This window comes from Clinocottus analis, unplaced genomic scaffold, assembly GCF_023055335.1.
Source record: "Clinocottus analis isolate CAN_PGR_092001 unplaced genomic scaffold, fCliAna1.0.p SCAF_12, whole genome shotgun sequence".
Classification (NCBI taxonomy): domain Eukaryota; kingdom Metazoa; phylum Chordata; class Actinopteri; order Perciformes; family Cottidae; genus Clinocottus; species Clinocottus analis.
The window spans coordinates 5,498,495-5,524,053 of record NW_027175843.1 but is presented as its reverse complement, the minus strand read 5'-3'; the positions used below and the strand labels follow the sequence as shown (position 1 = coordinate 5,524,053).

Sequence of the window (25,559 nt, the reverse complement as noted above, 5' to 3'; positions counted from 1 at the left end):
GCCTTCTAACCACCTCCTTCTGTATTTCACGGCAGGTTGCGGTCGCTATGCTGGAGGCCAGGGCTACAACAGCATCGGCCACTTCTGTGGCGGTTGGGCTGGGAACTGTGGAGACGGAGGCATAGGAGGCAGCACCTGGTACCTGGTGTGTGATCGCTGTCGGGAAAAATACTTGAGAGAGAAACAGACCGCCGCCAGGGAAAAGGTAGCCTCCTTGTGCTTTAATGCGTGTCCCTCTGTAATTTAAGCTTTTTTTCACTACAAACTGACTTGTTGGAGTTGACAAAAACAAAACAATCTGCATGTTCGCCAGGTGAAGCAATCCAGGAAGAAACCCCTGCAGGTGAAGACTCCGAGGGCGCTGCCCACCATGGAGGCTCACCAGGTGATTCGGGCGAACGCTTTGTTCCTGCTGTCCCTCAGCAGCGCCGCTGAGCCCAGCATGCTGTGCCACTACCCTCCCCGGCCCTTGCACTCCCAGCTGCTCCCCAGCCTCAAGGAGGGCGTGTCGGACGAACTCCCCAATAAAATGGGCTGCCTCTACCTCCAGACGCTAGCTAGGTAGCTTCCAGCTCAGTTAACGACACCTTGGATTTTTTTTTAATTCAGATAAGAATACATAATGGTTTGAGTCACTCTCCTCTTTCAGGCAACACACTGAGAACTTTGGGGGCTACCAAGACGATAACCTCTTCCAAGATGAGATGAGGTATTTGCGCTCAACATCTGTTCCTGCACCTTACATATCAGTCACCCCTGATGCCTGTCCCAATGTGTTTGAGGAACCAGAGAACAACATGAAATCAATGCCGCCCAGGTAACACGTCTTAGCACGATGCTTTTAATCACTTCCACTTCTCAGCATGCTCACAAGATCAGTGAATTGCGGATGTTAATAGCGCAGATTTAGCATGACATCGACATACATGCATACATGCATACATGCACACATGCACACATGCACACATGCATACATACATACATGCATACATACATACATGCATACATACATGCATACAGACATACATACATACATACATACATACATACCATGCATGTATGTATGTATGTGAGTCATATTCTTGAATAAATTTAAGTTATTTTCCCGTATTCAGTGCAGACCAGCTGATAATGCATGTCAATTGTCATTGCAGATGTACACTGTACAGAAAGGTAGTTTGGTACCCTTTCCCCCGCCCCCTGCTGTACATAGTGACAGCAAGCATTTGGTTTAGAAAGTGTGCCTTTAATTGTTATTCCTTCTTATCATGATCATCCTCATTGTATACAGTGCAAAAGAGCTTGGCTGCTCCATTTTCTAGTTATATGAATGTTTTTTTTCTGTGCTAAACTTTCAGTCTGGAGACCAGTCCCATCACAGATAGCGATACAGCGAAACGAACTGTGTTTCAGAGGTCTTATTCAGTAGTAGCATCCGAGTATGACAAGCAACACTCTCCCTCTCCGGCCCGGGTAAAAGCCGTTCCCAGACGCAGGGTCCATAGTGGTGATGCAGGTAATTGCACATGTTAATTTGAGCCGTGATGCCCAAGAAGGAATGCGTTACAGCGTCATCATCTGTAACATCAACCCACTTTACCCCCCTTATCAGAGGTGGGATCTTCCCTGTTACGGCACCCGTCCCCCGAGCTGTCCCGGCTGATCTCGGCCCACGGCTCTCTCAGCAAGGGGGAGAGGAACTTCCAGTGGCCTGTCCTGGCTTTCGTTATCCAGCACCATGACCTGGAGGGCCTGGAGGTGGCCATGAGGCATGCACTGAGGAAGTCTGCCTGCAGGGTGTTTGCCATGGAGGTACAGGCAGCAATATCTCTCTGAATCTCCAAGCTCAGTTTCGCTTTAATTGTTGCTATTAATCCAGCAGTAAATCAAGGTTATAGGCCATTTGTTGGCTGTATATTGTTAGTTAATGAGTTAGTTGTATAGTATAAAACGATTAATCAGTATGATTATCTCTTTGTGTCCCTGTCAGGCCTTCAACTGGCTGCTGTGCAATGTGATCCAGACCACCTCTCTGCACGACATCCTTTGGCATTTTGTAGCATCTCTCACTCCGTCGCCCTTTGAAGCTGAGGACGAGGAAGACGATGAGAACAAGGGGAACAAAGAAAACGTGGAGCAGGTAACGAGTGGTTCAACGCCAAAAAACGCGCAATGTTTCTTACTCTCTTGGTTGTTACGTCTTCTAACCGCAGACTTCGGCACTCTGCGTTCCACAGGAAAGGGATCTTGGGGTCTGTGAACACCCACTGTCAGACATCGTTATTGCCGGAGAGGCAGCGCATCCTCTCCCTCACACATTCCACCGCCTCCTTCAGACCATCTCTGACCTCATGATGTCACTTCCCAGTGGCAGCTCACTTCAGCAGATGGCGCTGAGGTACACTTTCTGAATTATTGAAGAATACCACCAGCCAACACTTTTTGAATGGGTTGATTTCACGCTGTACAAGAACAGATTTAACTTTTATGTAATATGTTTGACGTGTGTACTTAATTTAACTGCAAGAAACATAAAGAGACTCGTCATATTTTGTATTATCATTGTCTCTTCTTCAGTTCTGAGATTGATATGCATATTAATGGAAAATGACTTGTCCTTCCAGGTGCTGGAGTCTCAAGTTTAAGCAGTCCGACCACCAGTTCCTCCACCAGAGCAATGTTTTCCATCACATCAACAATATCTTGTCCAAGTCGGACGATGGAGACAGCGAGGAGAGCTTCAACATCAGCGTGCAGTCGGGCTACGAAGCAATGAGCCAGGCAAGAAAACAATCGTCTTGCTTACCTCAGATCTGTCTCCTGTTGGTCAACACGGATTAAACAGTTACATTAACATGCACTAACCTGTCACTTTGTGACAATAGGACCTCTGCCTGGTGACCTGTCTGAAGGATCTGACCAGCGTAGTGGACATCAAGACGTCCAGCCGGCCTGCCATGATTGGCAGCCTTACCGACGGCTCCACGGAGACCTTCTGGGAATCTGGAGACGAGGACAAGAACAAAACCAAGAGCATCACCATCAGCTGCGTGAAGGGCCTCAACGCCTCCAATGTCACTGTTCATGTGGACAACTCCAGAGACATCGGGGTAAGAACAGCAGCATTGTTGTTGTACAAATGTAAAGTTTAGACCAAGGTGGAATTGATACGGAATTGATATTGATACTCTATTTGTCGTATTCACAGAACAAAGTCACATCGGTTACATTCCTGTGTGGAAAGGCAGTAGAGGACCTTTGCAGAATCAAACAGGTATGGTCATTGGGAATGATGCGGGAATAGGGTGTCATCATTTTGAAGTCTAGTCTGTTTGTAAAGCTGTGTATATAGATTATATTGTCTTTGAATCACAGTAACTACTTTTTTCACTGCAGAAACGATACCTTATTTTTATATGGCGCTCCTTGATCTACTACCACAATACACTCCATATTTACATGCAGAACACTGTTAAACACCCCTGTGCCTTTCCATCAAAAGGTTGACCTGGACTCCCGGCACATGGGCTGGGTGACAAGCGAGCTCCCTGGAGGGGACCACCATGTGATCAAGGTGGAGCTGAAGGGTCCTGAGAACACCCTGAGGGTGCGCCAGGTGAAGGTCCTGGGTTGGAAAGAGGGCGAGAGCATCAAGATCCTGGGGCAGATCTCAGCCAGCATGGCCCAGCAAAAGAACTGCGAGGCCGAGACGCTCCGAGTGTTTCGGCTCATCACCTCACAGGTCCGTCTCACTGCTTCTTCCACACGCCATCGCATCACAACTATCTGCAGTCTATTGGAAGTTTGAGCGTTTACCTTGTTGTGCTCGTTTAGGTCTTTGGGAAGCTCATCTGTGGAGACGCAGAGCCGACTCCAGAGCAGGAGGAGAAAAACCTTCTTTCGTCACCCGAGGGAGAGGACAAGGTCTGCACTGTGACAGTTTACCTGTACCGTTAAACCAAAGTATTCACTGACCTTCACCTGACGTTTTACTCCTTGTACGTTTTCATGAATAGGTTCCGTCTGACGCTGACCTTAAAGAGCATATGGTGGGCATCATTTTCAGCAGGAGCAAACTCACCAACCTCCAGAAACAGGTCAGCTCTTTAAACCATTCGACAGTATGAGTTTATTATATTCTCAGCCCTCTTACCTGACGCGCGCACTCTTTTCAGGTGTGCGCGCACATCGTCCAGGCCATCCGCATGGAGGCCACGCGCGTGAGGGAGGAGTGGGAGCACGCCATCTCCAGCAAAGAGAACGCCAACTCTCAGCCCAGTGACGACGACGCCTCCTCGGACGCATACTGCTTCGAGCTTCTGTCCATGGTCCTGGCGCTGAGTGGCTCCAACGTGGGCCGCCAGTACCTCGCTCAGCAGCTGACGCTCATGCAGGACCTGTTTTCTCTGCTGCACACGGCCTCCCCGAGAGTTCAGAGACAGGTGGGTGACGTGCAGCACCTGGACAGTTTACGTCCATGTTTGATTGCTCAGATAAGATAAGATGGAACTTCATTAATACTAAAGGAAATTCTTGTGCCAGAGTTTCATTAAAGATTACAACAAAAAAGCAAAAAACAATAGAAAACAAATATGAACATATATGAACAAAATAACAACAATTATTAAGTGTGAAATAAATAATACTGACACTAATGCAAAATACAACACAATAGCAATAAGAGTAAGGTAAATAAAGTAAATTCAACTAAAAGAGAAAAAGTTAAAATTACAGATGGATAAAAATCTGAAGTGTTTAATAAGTGATACTCACACCAATGTCGAATGGAAAGTATAAAATGAAAAATAATATTAAGCGTGAAATTAAGAAAGATATTGTCAATTATATTTAAAAGAGTAGAACGTTATATTGCATTTAGATTGAAATTGAAATGTAATATTGCGCGGTGTTGAAAAAAGTAATGTTGTAATATAGCTGACAGGCTTCTTCTTTCCTTTTTCCTGGCCTTTTGCTAAGTTTCTTGCCACAATAATGCGGGCCAAGACCTGGCTTGGAGTTATTGTTCAGGTGTAACTTAAAAACAAACAAAAGAGAAGTGCTTCCTAAGCGTTTCTCCTGCGTGTACATGTTAAAGTGAATGACTCACGATGCTGTTCAAATGATGTTTTTTGTCTGCCTGCTCTTACCTCATCTCAGGTCACATCGTTGCTCAGACGCGTCCTTCCGGAGGTCACGCCAGTGAGACTCGCCAGCATCATCGGGGTGAAGGCCCTGCCACCGGCCGACATCAGCGACATCATTCACTCCACGGAGAAGGGCGACTGGAACAAGCTCTGCATCCTCGACATGTTCCTGGGCTGCATCGCGAAAGCCCTCACCGTGCAGCTGAAGGCCAAAGGTACCACCATCTCTGGCACGGCCGGCATGGCCGCGGGCAAAGGAGTCACCACCGTCACCCTGCCCATGATCTTCAACTCCAGGTGACTTGCTTTCTTCCAGGCCCAATCAAAATTTGGGGGAGTTACTATGGCAGTTTGTGACAAGTGGGAAGGCCCTTTTTGATTTTTCATATGTAACTCCCATTTCTATCATGATCAGCTACATCCGCAGGGGGGAGAGCCACTGGTGGATGAAAGGCTCCACTCCTCCACAGATAGCAGAGATCATCATAAAGCTGGTCAAAGACATGGCAGCGGTAAGTTCTCCTCGTAGGTCTCTCACCTGCAGAATTTGATACAGAACCACATTTGCCATCTTTGTAAATAAATTCCATATTCCTATGTATTTCATTGTGCGTGCTGTTTTCAGGGTCACCTTTCAGAAAGTTGGTCCAGAGTCACCAAAAACGCAATAGCTGAGACCATCATAGCCCTGACCAAAATGGAGGAGGAGCATCGTTCTCCTGTGCGCTGTATCGCCACCACAAGGGTACGCACTCAAATTTCGCCAAATGCGAAGCACACGTTTACGACTACCGGGCATCAGCTGACCACGTATTATTGAATGCTCTGTCTCACAGCTGTGGCTGGCCTTAGCTTCGCTGTGCGTGCTGGACCAGGACCATGTCGACAGGCTGTCCTCCGGTCGTTGGATGGGCAAAGATGGACAGCAGAAGCAGATGGTGAGGACGATGCATTTTAACAGACCAGGAGATACACAGAGGTAAAATAACTGATGGACTATTAAAACTATTACAAATGGATTTCCCCTTCCTTTTGTCCACAGCCCATGTGTGACAATCACGATGATGGCGAGACGGCGGCCATCATCCTGTGTAACATGTGCGGCAACCTCTGCACTGACTGTGACCGCTTCCTCCACCTGCACCGACGCACGCGCTCTCACCAGAGACAGGTCGGTGTCGACCGTTATGATTCTCCCACTGGGAAAACTATGAATGTAGTTCTGGAAGGAATGTGGAGGAGAGCAAGCTGGTGTTAAATCTCGTCTCGGTTGCTGCTTTCAGGTGTTCAAGGAGGAAGAGGAGGCCATAAAGGTGGATCTCCATGAAGGCTGCGGGAGGACTAAGCTCTTCTGGCTCATGGCTCTGGCCGATTCTAAGACTATGAAGGCTATGGTGGAGTTCAGAGAGCACACAGGTAATGTAGCGTTTTTGTGATATGAATAGACGGAATGTGGAGCAAATTTGTTATTTGGAAAAAAAAAAAAAAAGTGTACTTTTATTCACGGTAAAGTCAACTTTTCTTTTGCAGGGAAACCGGCCTCCAGCAGCTCGGATGCCTGCAGGTTCTGTGGGACGAGGAATGGCACCGAGCTGTCCGCTGTGGGCAGTGTCTGCTCCGACCCAGACTGCCAGGTACTGAACCCCATCTGTTAACAAGACACTGGAAGCACCTCAATCTTTTTCTTGTCTCTATGCCTTTGGGACGACTACGGCCAGTATATGCAACTATATTATAACAAAAAATATTTTATTAAGATAGAGAAACCAGTTTCTAAAATAACACACAGATCCTACTCCCAAACATAAGCACTTTAGTGATAAGTGTCTTTCCTACAGAGGAATTTGAGGTTTTGCTCAAAAGAGTGGAAACTTTGTGGAATATTCATTGTATATGAATACTTGAGAAGATGAGTATGGATTCAATCATAGCCTGATCGGAGTGTCCACCGAAGTTTGAGTCTCACAAATAATGGATGAGGTGCTACACAAGCCGCATAATAAGCAACTTAAGAGTTACAGGATGTAGTAACATGAGTTTTTTTTTTGTGTGGAAGTGCTCACCAGTGTCTCATGTCATCTCCCTCAGGAGTATGCCAAACTGGCCTGCAGTAAAACCCATCCCTGTGGACACCCCTGTGGAGGAGTGAAGAACGAGGAGGCCTGCCTCCCGTGTCTGCACGGCTGTGACAAGAACACCGGCTGTCTGAAACAGGACGCTGACGACATGTGCATGATCTGCTTCACGGAGGCCCTCTCCGCTGCTCCTGCAGTACAGGTAGCACTTGTATGTGCACCCCACTCTATGTGTGGGGCGCTTGTCCATCATGCAGAATCAAACAGTTTCACTGTTTTTTTTTCTCGTTTTTTTTCTCTGGTCTAACCCCTGCGTTCTGTTCTCAGCTGGACTGCACTCACGTGTTCCACCTCCAGTGTACTCGGCGCGTACTTGAAAACCGCTGGCTCGGGCCCCGGATCACATTTGGGTTCATGCTGTGTCCCATCTGCAAGGTAAGGTGTTGCCTTAGCCTCTCTGATTTCAAGAGATAGACACGGCAAACAAAGAACTGTTTCCACCACACTTCCCAGGTGGATTTAGCGCAATGGCTTTTGTTGACCAAGCTCAGTCTGCGGCGCAACCGCTTTGTTCAGCCATCACTGTGACACGTATTGTGAACTCAACAGAAGCACCTTTATAAACGTGGGCTGGTGTTTGTTTCTTTGTGCGCTTCCAGAACAAAATCAATCACTCGGTGATCAAGGACCTGCTCGACCCCATCAAGGAGCTCTACGAGGACGTGAGGCGAAAAGCTCTGATGAGGCTAGAGTATGAGGGTCTACATAAGAGCGAGGCAATAACAACACCAGGAGCACGTTTCCACAACGACCCCGCAGGCTTTGCCATGAACAGATACGCATACTATGTCTGCTACAAGTGCAAGAAGGTACGACACAATCTTTTTTTTTTTTATGATGGAATTTTGATATGATTTAGGGTTTAAAAATTAACGGTTGCCCTTATTTCGCAGGCCTATTTTGGGGGAGAGGCTCGCTGCGATGCGGAGGCCGGACAGGGAGACGACTACGACCCCAGTGAGCTCATCTGTGGAGCGTGCTCAGATGTGTCCAGAGCTCAGGTGAGCTAATATAAAAAGTTGGAATCGCAAGACAATTAGCTTAGCACAAAGGCTGTAAGCAAGGGTGAACAGCTAGCTTAGCTCTGTCTGAGTGTAACAGAATCCCTGAAGCTCCCCCAATTAATGTTATATCTTTCTTGTTTCATCCATAACAAAAAGCATGTGCTTTTACTACCTTAAGTCTTGTCATTATTGTAAGGTTGCCAGAAAACTGATATTGGTCTTTTTGTCTCTTTCTGGCGCAAAGGTGCATAAGCAAATTTCCCAAAATGTATGACTGCAAATTTAAAAGTGATGTTTGTATGTTCTCTTCCCCTGATTTCTTCTCGTTGACTTGTCGCCAGATGTGCTCCAAGCACGGCACAGACTTCCTAGAGTATAAATGCCGGTACTGCTGCTCGGTGGCCGTTTTCTTCTGCTTCGGCACCACACACTTCTGCAACGCCTGCCATGATGACTTCCAGAGGATGACCAGCGTCCCCAAGGAGGAGCTGCCCCATTGTCCTGCAGGTACCTAATTGTTTTCTATTGACTACACTTCTGGAGAATGTGGAATTAGTCCAACTGACAGCAAATACCAGACAGAAATAACTATAAGATCTCATTCTTGTCCTTCCTATCACAGGTCCCAAAGGCAAGCAGTTGGAGGGTACTGAGTGCCCTTTGCATGTGGTTCACCCGCCAACAGGGGAGGAGTTTGCGCTGGGCTGTGGGGTGTGCAGAAATGCCCACACTTTCTAAACAACATGAGACTTCTACTGAAAACCAGTTTGTCTACTGTGATTTCTGGCTGCTGCTGAAGCTCAGCCATGAAGCTTGGCTCTTGCATTGTCGAGTCTCCTGGACACCGGACCAGGTTTCTGCCCTCCGCCAAGAGTCCTCAGGTCTGCTCCTCTACCAACATCAGTATCCGAGCTCTGCTACAAACACGAGCTGTGGCTCTTGGGACTCAAGAGTAACCTGAATGGGGTGGGGGAAGGGGGTAAAAGAACAATAGCATTTTAAAAAAAGAAGAAAAAAAAGAAAATATCTTGTGACGTGTTTGCATGCGGCCGTTGTACTCCCTCGGCTTCTATAGACGTTGCACACCTCCTGATCACTGAAGTGTAACTATACAAGATTAAAGATTGAATTTGAAATAGGTTTGCTTAAAGGCAACTGTGGATCAGCGTGGGTATAAAAAAAGAAAAAGGAACAGGCCGTATTTCCAGCTTCCTAACTATAAATTTAAAATATTGTTGTATGTAAACTTTTTCGTAATCTTGCACAGTATTCTCCACTGTCAAGTGCATCATGGGTTGACGGACAAAAAAAAAGGTGGATAGACTGTTAAGAATAATTATGTTTGGGAGGAAAATAGTGTACGATTTATCTAATCTTGTATATAATGATACTATTCAAAATAGCTGTATTCCGAAGTTGCTACTCTTCACTTCAGTTTTGTTTGATATTCTGGGTTATGTTTTGAGCCAGAACTTTTAATGAAGTGCAATACTGGGTGTGCCTCCTATTTTGCAGCTGTTTAACCTATGGAATGTATGTCAATAAAGCCACTGTACATTTTTATACAGTAGACAGTCGTAATTCCCCCTCTTCTAAATGTCGGATCTCTTTTGTTGTGTGGAAATGAGAAGGAGGAGCCCGGCGCCTGCAGTGAATGATAGTGGATGTAAATCCTATTTGCAGCTCTGTCGAAAAGAAAAGAAGAAAAAAACAACCAAAATCCTACAGTAATACAAAAACAAACAAAAGACCTCACAGTGAGACTGATTACAGCTGAATTATTTGAGGGGCCAGTCTTTACACCAAATACAATTGTGCACCTGTAATGCTTTTCCCTAGTAGGAGGCAGGGGGGGGGTCAGGGGATCAGAGTGTGGGAAGAAAAAAAAGCTGCTGTTATATAAAAAAGCTTAATACTTGTGAATCTGCTCTGTAATATCTGTGGTGGATGAGTCGAATGGTAATAAACCAGGTTCTCTGTTTCGCAAAGTATACACTGTGTCATTAATGAGTGGAGACGTTTCCATTAAATGACCTGCTGTCACTGTTAGCCTTTGATGCATTGCTATTGAAGACGTGACTGTGCAAAAAAGAGCTGGAGACTGAAGTGTGTTATGTGTTCTTCATTCCAGTAAATACCTAATTAAAAAGGCTTAAACTTGTGCAACTCAGCAGAAACGAGGGGAAAACAAAGATGTGTTACTCTGCTGTTTATGCCCTGGTGCCGACCCGCAAAACTATATTAGCCAGTTCTCACTGAACGTCAAAATAAATCTCACTGGTGGCCTCCAATACCTGTAAGAGGTACATGGATAAACATCCGGGGGGATTCTAAATAATGAACCACTTGGTTTTGTGTTTGTGTTACTAAAGTTTGGTTGCAATGACAAAATTCTTTCCTATGGCAGGAGGAAAGTTATATGACGATATTGTAACTTATTAAATCAATTCCAATTAAAAGTTTGTTTTAACAAGCATTTACCTTTTTACTAGAAAGAACAAACTCAAGGAATTGTATTTTTTTAAAAATATTTATGTTCTGTGACTTAGAGCAGCAGCAAAAAAAAAAGTTCATTCATGAGCGTAAATGCCCACTCATGTTGAGCAGATTTTTATTGCTCCAGTTTTGATGAAGGAATATGTACAACAGAAGGAATCACTTAATACAGATGGATAATATATCACACACGAATGATAATTCAACATACTCAATGGTCTCTTTCTATGATATCCCCTTGGGAAGTGAGGTAAAATAGTGTTTTCCAAATTCATATTTGTTGTGATTTCCTCCCTATTTAGAGTTATAAAAAAACATCTTACAATGTAGACTTTTTGAAAATGATTTTTGATTTTACAGCACGTTAGCGGACCACAGGACAATTTTCATGTGAAAAGACAGCCAACTATAGAAGATAAAAAACGTATGACTTTAGAGTGATATTAAACCAATAATACATTCAACTTGATTATAAAACAAAGTCATTCTTTTTCTTTGAATGAATACTGCTAAATCTTCAATTATTTTGTTATTAATGTACTTGAATGACGTTGTTCGTGCTCATCCCTGTCTGATTCTGTTTCTTCTTCTTACTCTTACTTCTTCTTCTGCTTCTTCTTACTCCTCAAACTCATCTCTCATCATCTAAAAGCTCTAAATCTGATTCTCCCTCAACTATCTGGTACAGCATCCTTTATGTTTGAGTTCTGTCTCCGACAACAATGTTGAGTCATTAAATACCTTAATCTTGTCCTGGTGTCCACGAAAATTGACATGCATAAAAGGACTATTATTTAATTAAATAAAAAACTGAAATGCTTCAGAACTAAATATATCGTTCCTGACATGTTAATGAACAAGGGAAGATATGAATATCGTCGTAAAAAAAGACTAATAGAATAGAGAGCAATATTTGACTTACCTTTTCCATACAATCTTCTGGCTCATTTTGTGTCAAAAGAAAAAGGAAGTTGTCATGATCCCACTTTTACTCATGTGGTATCAATGGGAAGCCCATGATGTCCTCTTTAGAGTACACCAGGAATTGATATTGTAACTCAAATGAGTAAAAGGAGAGACGCAAAAGCAAAGTGTCTAGCCTACCACAGAGGACACACATGAATGGGCTAGGTATATCAGTACATTCAGAAAAAAAGAAAAAACAAAATACATAAATCAGCAGCGGGGTTTCTATTTGTGTTCATTTTAATGTCGTGTCTGGAAAAATAAGACAGGTGTTTATATTTGCTGAGTCTATCATCTGAACACCGATGATCTTTACCAACAGCCATTTTGCATTGGATTTCCCATGATGCACCGCTGCTGTCACAACAACAACTCTTCGCCATTTCAGAGTCAGGGGGGCCGAAACTCCCGCGAAGTAATTGGGTCAACGCAGCGGAGGTGCCCGAGTCGGACCGTCTCTGCATTGGAAACCCCTCTTCCCTTCTCTCTGTGGTCGAGGCTCGGTCATTGTGTTCCGATGCAGGTTACTGGGTTGCTGCGGAGGAGCTTTTCCAGCGTCGGCCCGGGCTGAAGCGTCAAGTGTCAATTGTCGGATTTTCCTGCTAACAGCTAGTAAGCTAGCGGAGTGTAAACAAGGTACCCGGCTGGTGTTGTGGCGAACTCCTCATGAAAGGAGCCGCGTGTCATTCTGTGTATAAGGTTTTAAGTATTACAGGTGCAGAGTATCATTTGGAGGCAGATGTCTACAACGAGTTTGCGTTAATATCTCGAGGCACATTCATTTGACTAATGTTGAAACTAGCTAGCTTAGCTAAGCTCTCAGCTGATTGAAGTGACGCTGTCACTGCGCTCGTTAAGCGGCTTCTTGTTCATTCACTTGAACCCAAGCTTTGACTGCTTTAGAGTAGCTGTCACCGGCCCTGCGTATAATTACTATTGCAGAAGCGTATTATGTCTTAACACCGAGCTGTAATACAGACTCGTTGCTTCTGAAATAACGTGACGTAACGCCAGATAGAATTAACGGAGACGTCGTTGTGCAATATAGCAGCGCTATTTTCTATTGAGAGAATGTGAATGAAATAATATAACAAAATGGATAAACCACACGAGTATAAACACATACAAAACCCAATTTAAAGAAGAATAGTAACGTCAACTATTCTAGGGAGTGTATTAATAACGTTACACTTGGTGCACCAGTGTAATACATGGCCATGTGATTGCATGTGTTTCCATTGTGAAAAGTGAGAAGAGATAATGTGTAAATCCACAGTTTTCCACACCAGATGCATATCCATATGTAGTAAGGGCTAGTGTTTGGACCAGGCAACCCGGAGCAAAGTGACTGGATCTACTTTCACATTAGTTGGGGATAAACTGGATGGACTTCTTAGTCATTTGATATTATTGCTGTGTGGTAGTTAAACATGTCTGTTTTTGGGACTGTAACCAACCTGACACCTCAATGTTCCAGGATGAAGCGGATCAAAGGAGGAGAAGAGGACGGTAACGACTCCTCCAGTGAGAGCCCACCAGAGGCTTGCAAGAAGGTGCGGACGCAGACGAGCGAAGAGTCCGAGGAGGAGGAGGAGACGGCGGCGGCCAGTAAGACACCAGAGAGTGACTGGGTGCGATTACCTCAGGAGCTCCTGCTGCAAGTCTTCCAGTATCTTCCGCTGCTGGATCGGGCATATGCCTCTCAGGTATGCTGCCGGTGGAACCAAGCTTTCCACATGCCCGAGCTGTGGAGATGCTTTGAGTTTGAGCTTAACCAGCCAGCAAGCTCTTACCTGAAAGCCACACACCCAGACCTGATCAAGCAGATCATAAAGAGGCACTCCAACCACCTGCAGTATGTCAGCTTCAAGGTAAGGGTAGAAAAGCTGTGGTGTCTGTGTTAAAATAAGTGTCCTCGTTCCATGTTTACAATTCACCAGCACATGTTGTTTCTGAAGTGACATCCAATATTTGTTTGAACCTGCCAGGTGGACAGCAGTACTGAGTCTGCAGAAGCAGCGTGCGACATCCTCTCACAGTTGGTGAACTGCTCACTGAAGACGTTGGGGCTCATTTCTACAGCCAGGCCCAGTTTCATGGAAGTTCCAAAGGTACAATTAGCAGAAGCCCAAGGGGTCTGGGACAGATTTACAAGGCAAATCAAATGAGCTCCTTCCCTTTTAGTTGACGTTTTTGTTTAATCATATACGTCTTTTTTAATGCTGTTCCTAAAAGCTGTGGCTGAGCAGAGTAATAGTTGGTTGACAGGATAGTTTTTCCGTTCACTTCTTATGTGAGGCTCAAAAGCAGTGTCTGTATCATGCATGAACGAGGATGTAATTACTCTAAAGGGCACAGGATATTTTTGTAGGTTTTATTTTGTCTCCCTTAGGGCACTGTTATATCTGGACAGGCTTGTAAGAGCTAAAAGAGTTTGGTCATTGGATTCTAAACCTCTATATACTTCACTTAGAAATGTCCTAGATTTATTCATCTACTTGTATTATTGTTGTTAGTCTATTATTAATAACTATATATTGTATTATTAGTCAATCTGAGCTACTCCGTTTCACTAACATCCATAGTCCTATTTGCGTGTTTCTGTGTGACTGATAGAAAATGAATAATGCATGCACCGCACATATGGGTCACCATCAAGCCAAATGAAGTTCATTCAATTATACACACTAACCTGCCACCTAGGTGCTTTGACCGTGTATTATAACTCATTTTTTTCCTTCCCCAGTCTCACTTCATCTCAGCCTTGACTGTGGTGTTTGTTAACTCCAAATCGCTGTCTTCGCTGAAGATAGACGACACGCCGGTGGACGATCCGTCTCTGAAGGTCCTGGTGGCCAACAACAGTGACACCCTGAAACTGCTAAAGATGAGCAGCTGCCCTCACGTCTCTCCAGCAGGTACTGTGGGCGCCGAGACTCCAGTGACTGTTTAGGTGCTTAAGCTGAAAGGAAGTGGTCTTGTCACACGCTTGTTTTTCTCTAGTTTTTTTTTAGCCGTGTCTAAAATATGTCTTCATGTCATGTGTTTTTGATTTCCTCAGATTTCCTTTCTGAGTCACAGAGTCTAAGCTCTTTATTTTTTTTAATCCAGTGTCTTATTTTAAAGCCTTTATTTATCTTGCCTTGACCTCACACGGTGTTGTGATTTCATGTGGAACGACTGCCAGATGTCGCATGATAACTGTTTTCTACCTCTTTTCCTGGAACCGTCGTAATTGTTCAGCCATGATCACGAGTGCCGATTCAGCTGCAACTTGTCTGGCAAATATAGTCGACATCTGGATTGCTTCGGAACAATATTTCCCATTCTGTCTTAGAAATGTAATAAAATGTAACTGGATTTCACGGTTGAGCTGAATTTAAAAAAAGATCCTTCTGTCCTCATGTGCAGGGATCCTGTGTGTGGCAGACCAGTGTCACGGCTTGAGAGAGCTGGCACTAAACTACCACCTCCTGAGTGACGAACTCCTGCTGGCCCTCTCCTCGGAGAAACACGTCCACCTGGAACATTTGCGCATCGACGTGGTGAGCGAGAACCCCGGCCAGCACTACCACACCATCAAGAAGAGCAGCTGGGACGCCATGGTGCGCCACTCGCCCAAATTCAACCTGGTCATGTACTTCTTCCTCTACGAGAACGAGTTCGGTCCTTTCTTTAACGAGGAGGTCCCGGTCACGCACCTCTACTTCGGTCGCTCGGTCAGCAAGGAGGTCCTGGGCCGCGTCGGCCTCCACTGCCCTCGTCTGGTGGAGCTGGTGGTGTGCGCTAACGGCCTGCGTCCTCTGGATGAGGAGCTGATCCGCATTGCCAAGCACTGCACCCAGCTGTCGGCCATCGGCCTGGGCGAGTGCGAGGTCTCCTGCAGCGCGTTCGTGGAGTTCGTCAAGATGTGTGGCCGGAGGCTCTCCCAGCTGTCCATCATGGAGGAGGTGCTGATTCCAGACCACAAATATTCCCTGGATGAGATCCACTGGGAGGTCTCGAAGCACCTGGGCCGGGTCTGGTTCCCAGACATGATGCCGACCTGGTAAAGTGAAGCCAAACAGGCACACAGTACGACTAGCTTGTGGTGTGGAACATTCATGTCCTCCGTGTTTGCATAGAAAAGCCTTTAAACGCTCAGCTGTGGTGGAATGTTTTGGTGCCAACATAGAGCGTACACTAGTGGAGTGCAGGGCTGGGGTGTAATGTGGCACTGAACTGCTATACAATGTGATCACGTCATGCCATCACCACAGAAACCTCTGCCTGTTAGCTTCAAAGTAGACTGTGGAATCCCGCTTTGCTTAATCTGGAGCGAGAACTTGTCGGGCCGGCTCCTTCACATATTAAAGTATCTGCACACAGAGTAGATGAAGCTGTATGATTAGATTGTGTGTATGCATAAGTGAGAGCGTGCGTGTGTGTGCATAATGTTTTTTAACATTGGGAGTAATTTGGGAAGATTAGTTGCACAATTATATGATGTTACATTACCACTTGGCCACTTTACTTAATTCCAGTCTGAGATAGCAGCTCTGCACTCTGAACAAAACACAGTATTAGCGGTTTCCAAAACAGCTGCAATGTTATTTGTCCATTGTAAGTGACAGAAGGTGTTAATTCAGGTAGTTCGAGAGAGAGGAGAGGCGGGGGGGGGTGGGTCACTTAATTTAGCAAAAGGTCCTACGCCTCCATTTAAAGTAATTTAATCGTTAAAAGAAGTAGCAGCGTGAACAACGTCTTGCTTATCCTCCTTGACTCGAGCTCTTATGAACCGATAAAGAAAACATGATTGTTGAACATGTTAGAAGTCCAGGGTGTTTGTGTATTTAGGTCTCTTTCTTTGTGACGTGAATGTGTGCAGTGTTGCTTGTGGTTATGCAGTTATTTCCAAATGATTCAGATTTTGTTTTCTTTCCTGCATCAGTTGGCTTGACTAATACTGGTTTTGTTTTTAATAAGGTTTCTGTACAGACAGAAGTCCTAAGCACCTTACATGAATACCAAAATGATGCCCTAACAAAAGCAAAGAAACAATCTTTATAATCCTCCAACTTGTATTAGTTGCACATGGATTCTCATGATTATTTACACTGTGCCGGGGTTCTGTTGAATCCCATACCAAGGGCAGTGTATTGAAGTAATGAAGCCATAAGACAAAACAAACTTTACTCAATTCTATGTAAATATAGATAGCGCACAAAAGTCTGAAGTTGGAGGGGGAATAAGATGAAATTGCTTCTTAATTCTTCAACAGACATGTCTCTTAGGCGATTAGCTCACAATGCACGCACGGAAATGCAAAACTTGCCCCTTTGTGGCTCTCGGGTGCATTGGACTCCTATATTTTCCTAAATAGGTTTAATTTGTATCTTCTGCTATTTGCCTCTAAACCTTAACTTGTATGTTGTGGTGGCCATCTTTTCATTAAAAACTTGTCTTCATAGAGATTACTGTCCACAGCAGAGATTATTTTCAGTCGAAAAAGATTTGGCAAGTCAGACGAGACAAACCTTTGTATTCCCTTTTAAGATGGAAGACATGCATCTGTATATAAAACGACTTGAAATGTACCGATTTCTTTATTTCTGCCCTCTGTCAGGGTTTAGCGTTTCCTTAACCAACGGCTGGTGTCTTTTATATAAACCAGAGTGAATTAGATGGATATGTTTCATACTGTAGCACCTACACTAGGAGAGGATCAGCTGTGTGATTCATTCATATGGAGGCTGCTTTTGGAACGACGTTGGGTTTTCCTGCTATACAAAGAAGCAATCACTAGAACCAGCAAGCAGACCAACAGCAGGAGTAGTTTTTTTTTTCTTTGTTGCATGTTGGTGGTCTAAAAGTTGAGTACACAGCCACAGGCTTTAAATCATTTATTAGCACACAAGAGATTTAAGCTAGTGATTTAAATCCAAAACAACCTGCAGTTTGACTTTAAAGAAAAGAAAGTAGCGCCAACAAGCATGTCTCTCTCTCCATGAGGCTTTAGGAAAAAGCTGAAATTAAATGTTGTATAAATCTGAAAAAACCCAGAAGGTCAACCAAAAAAAGAGATCGCTGACTGGCAACAATTGAAGAGATAGAATTTGACATAAAAAGTTGAACAAGCTGCAATGGCTGCTAGCATTTCAATAGAGCTGTACATAACGCCGGCTTTGAGTCAGTTTTTTGCCCGACCTCATTGTTTTTCTCTGTGCGGTATTTCGTGTGACCAACGTGACGTAGACTACAACGGAGAGGCCTGTTGAAGGAGCTGCAGCCGCTTCTTAGACGCCCGTGCTGACTGTCTGTGCTCTTGTGCATTAGCATCTCAGCGGTGCTGCCGCATATCTCCATTAAACGGCTGCCGTGACGGTTTTGTGTTTCAACGCTGTGCTGGTTTTCATCACTTTATCCTGTTGTTCTCTATCGGCTTCTTCTTTAGTGGAAATGTCAGTTGGAAGCGTTAAACGTGTTTCATTATCTTTATTTACTTGTGAGCAATGATGCTGTAATCCCGTATTTTTCCCACTGAGGGACTAATAAAGGATTACCTTATTTGCATCGAGGTGAAGGGCAACTTTAAGAGGCCTCGTCTGTTATTTAAAACGTTTGTTCAGCGCGTCCTCCAGCGAGTAGTGTTCGGGGTCCACTGGTGTTGACCATGCTGTCCTTGTAGTTTTGCTTCTGTTTGGGCAGATGCTTGGTCTACTTTGCTTAACTGATCACCTGTCTTGAAATTAACATTATTGTTTTAGACACGTGATCTTAAATTGACAATAAAAATATTGTGAATGTACTCTTTGTTGCATCTGTTTTTATTATTTTCCAAACACTGCTGTCATTGTAATTAAATGAAATGTAGACTCCATGAAATGGGGCAAAAGAAGGGTTGAAAAACAAGTACAATTATGAGAGGAAAACATATGTACACAAACTATAGTAGACCTGTACACATCTGATGTTGTGCGCCTCTCAGCCTATAGAAAGAATGACTTCCTACTCTGAGACATTTGATCGATTTAGACTCTACAGAAAAGAATAAATACAAATAATCTCACCTCCAGTTCTATTTAGTTGTTCTGAACTTTTGATCATATCACATGAGCTTCAGTTTGCCTAATTGTCATGGAGTTCTAGATATTCAATTTCCATTTTGTTTTTCTGAGCACACAATGCACCAACAAAGGCAGGAAGAAGACTGTAAGCTGAATGGAAGTAAACAATTCAAGATATAAAAAATAAATTGCTTTGTGAATGTTATTCCAAGTAATGAAATGCCTCAAGGATACTTTGATCACCAAATTCTTCAACATGAAGATTTTTGCTGCTTTTTTTCATTTATTTTTCTTGACATGTTTGGCTTTTGGAGCATCAATTAGTAAAAACAATTTCAAACCGGTGGATCATTAATAAAAATACAGTTTTACGGCAAAGGCACCTCTTCATATGTAATCTGCACATAGGGAGGCTTCATCGGCAGATGCCAGTACTCAAAGTTGTAGTAGAGGTAGAAGCTCTTCTCCATCACTACCTTTTCGTACGCCTCCAGCAGACTGAGGGCGAAGTCGGCCAGCGACTGGTGCGGCCTGAATGTGTGGTAGAACCTACGGATGTCCACGGCCAGATTCTTCAGAGCGGGCTGACCGAATATGGCGCTGTCGTTGCCGAGGAAGGTGGGCTCTCCGCTGTACAGGTAGATCTTAGTGTAGTTGGTCTGGGATCTGCTGGACAGCTTGGATCCCAGCTCAGTCAGTTTCCTGTACGTGCGGTGGACAAACTGGGAGCAGTCGTAAGACTCAAACCACACTGTGGCGTTGGGGCCGGGGCCGGAGCGAACGGTCCACGTCTCGTAGTAGATCCCGGTGTTGTTGTCGTCCTGCACCCACTGGGCCATGTCGTTGAACTGGCTCCCTGAACAAAGAAAGACAAATATACAAGTTTTAATAGCAGAACTGCCAAAGCAGCAAGCGTCCAGCAGGAAGTCCAACAAAGGGAGGGTTTAAAAAAAGACTAAGAAGCTCGAATAAGTCACAAAACTGATGAGGATGAAAACATGGGGACAGAGCAACATTGTCAAAGTTCATAAATCTAAGTATTTTATCTCTGGGCCAAGGAAGGTGTTGTAGCTGTTCCCAGAATGCAATGGGAACAGGTTTAGGTTGTATAATGGAACATTGATACTGGGAAAGAAAGGTCATAGAAAAAAAAAAACATCCTGTGTACAAAGTAATAGGAGTATTGTGGCCAGCAGGTTACCATTTATCTGCGGACGAATTCTGATATCGGCTGCCATTATTCAATGGTTCGAAAAATAATTGGGCTAATACAACACATTTATTTCTATACTTTTCATAATTCCAATAAGTCCCACTAAAAGACCAAAAGGAACAATTTGTTACTCGGCCTCAATACCCTCTGACCTAAACCCATGTGATCCTACTAAAGACTACGTTTTGTTAAAAATGGCTAGCAAATATTGTTAGATTAAAACAAAGGAAAAAAAAGACTACAACAGCTGAGCACTGTAGTGTGCCAGAGTAAATAATGAATTTCATGGGGACTATTTTCAACTGCGAATTAATACACATTTGATGTCATGGTGAGTTTTTACAGCTTGTCCCTGAGTAACAGTGTGTGGCTCATAAGCATTTTAATTTTTAATTTAGAACGTTTTGTTGCCAAATGAACATAAAAACTTAGTTTATGTTGTTAGCTGCCGGAGCACAGGTTTTAAACTAATTGAAACATGGTATTTATATTTTATTTTGGCTTCTAAGACACATGTGAAGATTTACCTGTAAGTTCTCCGATTTTCTCCAAGGTGCCGTTTTGTGACCAGTGTAAGTCATCGATCCCTTCAAAGAAGCAGGCGGCTCCCTGGTTGCACCAGAAGGGTGCGTACGCGTCGGGCCTGACATGAGGGAAGGTGCAGTTACCCAGCTGGAACAGCTCATACCACTCCATGGTGTAGTTGGCCCCAGAATCCAAACTGCTGAACCCAACGGCATCGTGCATGATGTGCTGTGAACCGGACAGAAACATTACATCGGCTCTCCGTTTGTGGGGAGACGTGAATAAAGTCTCAAGTTGCACTTCCACTTTAACAGCCACACGATCTTTAAATACCTGTCTGTCAGAGAACACCTGTAGCAGCACAGTAGCATCTTCATCTCAACCTCATGATCAACAGCATCTGTGCTAATCTAATGATGGTGGTTCTACGGGCCACATTTAGTTTAAAATAATTTATACATTCATTTTTTTTTGCAAAATATGCATTTTATCAGTTACATTGACTGACACAGGGGGAAATTACTTTATGTAATTAAAACTAAATAAACCAAAACATTTATTTATTTTGGAAATTTTATTTGAAAAATGAGTCTCTCAGACTTTATTTAACTTGTAGTCCAACACACACAATAAATCCAGATTAAAGACTGTGCCTCTTTCCCAGCATTAATTGGTTGTTTCATGGATTACTACACAGCAGCTTAGTCCTTGACCTCAATGTGGTGAAATATGAGCAACACGTTTTAACTGGTGACAGAGGATCCTGTGAACTTACAACTTTCCCCATCAAATCTCCATACTTGAACTCCCACACAGGTGTTTGCAGTCGGTAGACGGAGATGACGTCACTGTTTCTCATGGAGGGGACCCGTCCGTCCCGGTCTCCGGTGGGACAGAACGGGTAGAGAGCTTCACAGTAGGAGTCCACAGCAGGGCGACGATCGAAACGTCTGTGGGTGTGGATTATTGGTGCGTTACATCACGTAATATTGCAGCTAAACAATACTGCATGAGTTATTACATTATTGTAAAGGGGTAAACGTATAATATTTGTCGCTGAAATGTAATAGAATGTGGTCTAAACAATTAAAGTTTGCACAGATGTTGAGTAAATATACTAAGTTACTTTCCACCACAGATGGAATTCAAAACGTGTTGTATAACACACTTAAATTGGATATATCACGCGCCCATTCAGTCAGATGCTTCAAATTGCGAAGTTCCCAAAGTCACATGAACGCACCAGACATACACTGTAAACTTTGTAAAGTGGCCTCCCTCTAAACTAAAAGTCCACCATTAGATCTGCATGATGAGCAATACTCGTATTTTAAGACCCGGTTATTTAGAAAGTTTGGCAGAAAAGTTCAAACTTTGTCCAAACAGGAGCTTCATCCTGACTGTCACATGACGTCACAGAGCAGAACTAACGCGGAGAAGAAAGTCCCGGTACCTGTAGGGAACGGGCCACCGCCGCGAGCTGTGGTTAGCGAAGCGAGCGGCTACCGGAAGCAGCAGCAGGCCGAGACACAGCAGGGTCCCCGCGGGAGACATGTCAGAGCCCCGAGCCTGGCGGAAGAAGAAGAAGAAGAAGCTGCGGTGATCCTTCCCCTCCGAAGTGACTTCCTCATTGCTGGTCACGTGGTTTTGTTGATGCTACGAAATCACATGACAGCAGTTATTCACGTGAAAAACAAGTTTGAACACAATGTGGGAAAAAAGCTAATTGTTTTTTATTTGTATCATCGGGGTGTACTTGTGTATTTCCCTGGTCACGTTTGAGCCCCAATAACCCGACTTGGGTAACACAGTTATGTTCACTAAAAAACACAATATGTTAATAACAAATTTAAAAATCAAATACATAAAAAAGCATTCTCCATAATTAGGATGAAAATTCTCAATACATATAATGAAATATATATCAAAATAAATAAATCATCATCACGTAAAACAATGTTTGATTAAACCAATTGGACAATTCCAAGTATGTACACATATTAAATGTCATGTTGTATCTTTTATTACATTATTTATTTCTATGAATTGTATTCGTATTATTTTGTGCTAATGATAATACTAGTCATTCAATAATTTGAAAATCGAAAATAGATAATAATATAAATACAATATATAATACAGAGTTAAAGCCACAATAATTAAATATATTAATTAAAATTATCAAAAATATGTACTTTCTCCAGAAAAAAAAGTTTTTAATAGAATGATTGCATGCAATTTAATTTTTAATTTAAAATATCTCTTTTTAAATTGATTTTCAGAAATTCTTTGCCAATTTGTTTGACAGAGAACAGATAATCAATAGTCATTGAGCAACGCTTTTCGGTTCAGACACAAGATGGCGCTGAAGCGCAGAGAAACCGCTGAGTGTTGCAAAAGAAGGAGACGCAGAAGAAGGGGAGCTCCGCTGACAGTCCGCCATGCTCACCCTGCTGCGCCACTGTGGTCACAGCTTCCTGACACTCAGAGCCGTCCAGACAGTAAATAACAGCTCCTACGTCACACAGATGGGTAAGCGCGTGGCTGTGGTGCTCGCGGGCTGCGGGGTTTACGATGGCAGCGAGATCCACGAGGCCTCCGCTGTGCTAATCCACCTGAGCAGAGGAGGCGCGAGTGTAAGTTTGACACCGATGTGGCGGAGTTTCTGCTTGTGTGAGGCTGCTGCCGGAAGTGTGTGAGCTGCTGCCGGAAGTGTGTAAGACCCTATTATCAGTAGGTTCCAGTGAGTCTGATGCAATGCGAGAAAAGTGCAGAAGTGTTTTCATTGTGTGGTTGAATACCCTGCATGCTTTGGATCAGGTCAAAAGGTCAAACTGCCCTCCACACTGCCCTCCACATTATTAACACATTGTTAACAATGTGTTAAGAATGTGGAGGGCAACAACAACAACAACAACAACACTCACATGCCCATATATGTGCATTTTATTGTCTGATTGTTCCTCCTCTTGTCCTGACCATACTGGCTGTAAAGAGCATCCTTCCTAACATGAGTCCTGTGACAGAGGACAAAACCACCAGTAATAATTCATATGAATAATTATTCTAGAGGCTTCATCAGTCTCATTGTGACACATTTAATTGAATATCTTTGGTTTATGGGAATGTTGTTCTCACAAAAGAAGCACAAAGTGAACATGTGATGAGTTAAGGAACTTATGATGGCTTCTTTTTTTTATAATTTATTAAAACATTTTATAGACTAATGTATGAATTTTTTTAATTTTTTTTTTTAAGTTCCATTAGTTTCTGTCCTAATGCCTCATGTTTTACGTTGCTTTATCTGCTGCAGGTCAACATGTTCGCCCCCAACATTGACCAGATGCACGTTGTGAATCACCTGAAGGGCGAGCCCTCCGAGGAGAAGCGTAACGTGTTGGTGGAGAGCGCGAGACTGGCCCGCGGGAACATCCAGGACCTGGCTAAACTCAGCGCCAAAGACCACGACGCCATTATATTCCCGGGTACGTTCGTCAACAACACAGCTGACGATCTCGCTGATTTTCTTTGTGACACACTTAGTCAATTCAGTCAAATACATTGGAAAAGTTCCCAAGGCACACGATGTGATCAAACATGTTGTCCACCCTGGTATTTGTTGGCCGTTTTTAACCAATAATATTCCTGAATAATCAAACTTTTTGCAACGTCTCGTAGGTGGTTTCGGGGCGGCGAAGAACCTCTGCTCGTGGGCCGTGCAGGGGAAGGACTGCTCAGTGAATGACGAGGTTAAGGCGGCGCTGCAGGCGTTCCACGGCGAGGGGAAGCCCATCGGCCTCTGCTGCATCTCGCCTGTCCTGGCTGCAAAGGTGTTCCCCGGCTGCGAGGTCACCGTCGGCATCGAGAAGGACGACAAGTGAGTCTTAACCTAGCCGAGCAGACAAGATGTGTCTTAAAGGGGAATTCTGACTGTTTTTCTATTGCAATGTTAATACGCTGGATTATTTTCACGAAAAAGAAGTAACTAAAATCCGATTGATGACAGAAACTGTCATCCTTGTAGAGCTACTGGTCTTGAGCAGTTCTCCTGTAGAGTGATGGATTATTGGTGCCACTTCAGGTGTTACTTACTTTCCTCCAAACAGACAGATCTATAGATCTCAAATGAGAGGGAAAAAAAATGGAGTATGTCTTTTCTTTGTAAACAAAAAGTGACGTGTAGCCAAAAAAATTGTGTACAGAATCAGAAACTGGTTTTATATTTTTATTTGAGCATATTCATCATTTTTAAAAAAATGTATTACATATGTACATGTTCACATCGCTACTTGTTGATCTTGAATTTTCATCCATATTTAATTCCCTTCCGAATTTCCACAGTAGCCTGAGAGCATGCCGCGTGTCTTTTAACTCCACGTGCGGCTTGTGTTAATGACGAATGAACATCTGGCTCCTCCTAAGCAGCCGGCTGTTGTGCGGCGCCTCTCTCTCTCCTCTCAGGTATCCCAACACGGCCGACACCGCCGCGGCCATCAGCCAGCTGGGCTGCAAGCACGTCAATACGGCCGTCGGCGAGAGCCACGTGGACGAGAAGAACAACCTGATCACCACTGCCGCGTTCATGTGCGACGCTCCGATACACGAGGTGTTCGATGGCATCGGGACGATGGTGCAGGACGTGCTGAAGCGGGCTTGATTGTCCCAAAACTTGCAGAGAAGATAGTAGAGGGGGGGGGGAACGGAGAGAATGATCTCAACCCTTTGGTCAAAGCACTTCCAGATCCATGTTTGTAGTAGAGATGTGCACCACATGCTCTGATCGTTTAAATATCTGTGTGAGTCAATCTCACTGGTGTATTCTGAGGAAGCGGCTCACTATTGTGTTGGCCATGCTTATATTATAAGAAGACCAACAGCAGTAAAACTCAATAAAATGTTTAAAGTTCACTTTCTCATCACGTTTTATTTCTCACTCCCGACTGGATGAAAATGCTAACTATAAAACATTTACACTGTGATTGTTGTGGAAACGTAAAAAAACAAACCACAAATGTCTTCACACGGATGTG

General features: G+C 43.9%; 4 protein-coding genes across 17 annotated transcripts in view; 3 read left to right on the top strand and 1 right to left on the bottom strand.

The window, feature by feature from the left end:
• The window catches only part of mycbp2 (MYC binding protein 2), a 61,734-nt gene extending 51,460 nt beyond the window's left edge, over positions 1-10,274 (top strand). For all 14 annotated transcript variants that reach the window (XM_068572353.1, XM_068572360.1, XM_068572347.1 and 11 more), the window contains 27 exons: positions 36-205; positions 314-561; positions 650-817; positions 1,359-1,516; positions 1,613-1,812; positions 1,991-2,140; positions 2,238-2,398; positions 2,625-2,781; positions 2,886-3,110; positions 3,209-3,274; positions 3,503-3,742; positions 3,835-3,924; positions 4,017-4,097; positions 4,176-4,442; positions 5,158-5,441; positions 5,560-5,656; positions 5,770-5,889; positions 5,981-6,082; positions 6,187-6,315; positions 6,428-6,560; positions 6,675-6,778; positions 7,233-7,421; positions 7,547-7,654; positions 7,879-8,088; positions 8,173-8,280; positions 8,625-8,790; positions 8,906-10,274. In XM_068572353.1, coding sequence (XP_068428454.1) covers positions 36-205; positions 314-561; positions 650-817; positions 1,359-1,516; positions 1,613-1,812; positions 1,991-2,140; positions 2,238-2,398; positions 2,625-2,781; positions 2,886-3,110; positions 3,209-3,274; positions 3,503-3,742; positions 3,835-3,924; positions 4,017-4,097; positions 4,176-4,442; positions 5,158-5,441; positions 5,560-5,656; positions 5,770-5,889; positions 5,981-6,082; positions 6,187-6,315; positions 6,428-6,560; positions 6,675-6,778; positions 7,233-7,421; positions 7,547-7,654; positions 7,879-8,088; positions 8,173-8,280; positions 8,625-8,790; positions 8,906-9,021 — 4,247 coding nt within the window. In that variant the 3' untranslated portion in view covers positions 9,022-10,274. The remainder of the gene's footprint in view (positions 1-35; positions 206-313; positions 562-649; positions 818-1,358; positions 1,517-1,612; positions 1,813-1,990; positions 2,141-2,237; positions 2,399-2,624; positions 2,782-2,885; positions 3,111-3,208; positions 3,275-3,502; positions 3,743-3,834; positions 3,925-4,016; positions 4,098-4,175; positions 4,443-5,157; positions 5,442-5,559; positions 5,657-5,769; positions 5,890-5,980; positions 6,083-6,186; positions 6,316-6,427; positions 6,561-6,674; positions 6,779-7,232; positions 7,422-7,546; positions 7,655-7,878; positions 8,089-8,172; positions 8,281-8,624; positions 8,791-8,905) is intronic.
• A 1,841-nt stretch (positions 10,275-12,115) lies between these two features.
• fbxl3a (F-box and leucine-rich repeat protein 3a) lies at positions 12,116-18,532 on the top strand. Its single transcript, XM_068572035.1, has 5 exons — positions 12,116-12,381; positions 13,223-13,616; positions 13,734-13,856; positions 14,492-14,663; positions 15,157-18,532. Exons 2-5 carry the CDS (start codon positions 13,224-13,226, stop codon positions 15,795-15,797), a joined length of 1,329 nt encoding a protein of 442 aa, XP_068428136.1. The 5' UTR covers positions 12,116-12,381; position 13,223; the 3' UTR covers positions 15,798-18,532.
• cln5 (CLN5 intracellular trafficking protein) lies at positions 17,797-23,174 on the bottom strand. The gene is made up of 5 exons (XM_068572036.1): positions 22,979-23,174; positions 21,983-22,185; positions 21,305-21,479; positions 20,532-20,757; positions 17,797-19,647 (listed from the first exon to the last, which is right to left on the bottom strand). Exons 2-5 carry the CDS (start codon positions 22,081-22,083, stop codon positions 19,160-19,162), a joined length of 990 nt encoding a protein of 329 aa, XP_068428137.1. The 5' UTR covers positions 22,084-22,185; positions 22,979-23,174; the 3' UTR covers positions 17,797-19,159.
• zgc:162944 (uncharacterized protein LOC569993 homolog) lies at positions 22,938-25,437 on the top strand. The gene is made up of 4 exons (XM_068572037.1): positions 22,938-23,165; positions 23,843-24,014; positions 24,208-24,406; positions 24,991-25,437. Exons 1-4 carry the CDS (start codon positions 22,971-22,973, stop codon positions 25,184-25,186), a joined length of 762 nt encoding a protein of 253 aa, XP_068428138.1. The 5' UTR covers positions 22,938-22,970; the 3' UTR covers positions 25,187-25,437.
• The last annotated feature ends 122 nt before the right edge of the window (positions 25,438-25,559 follow it).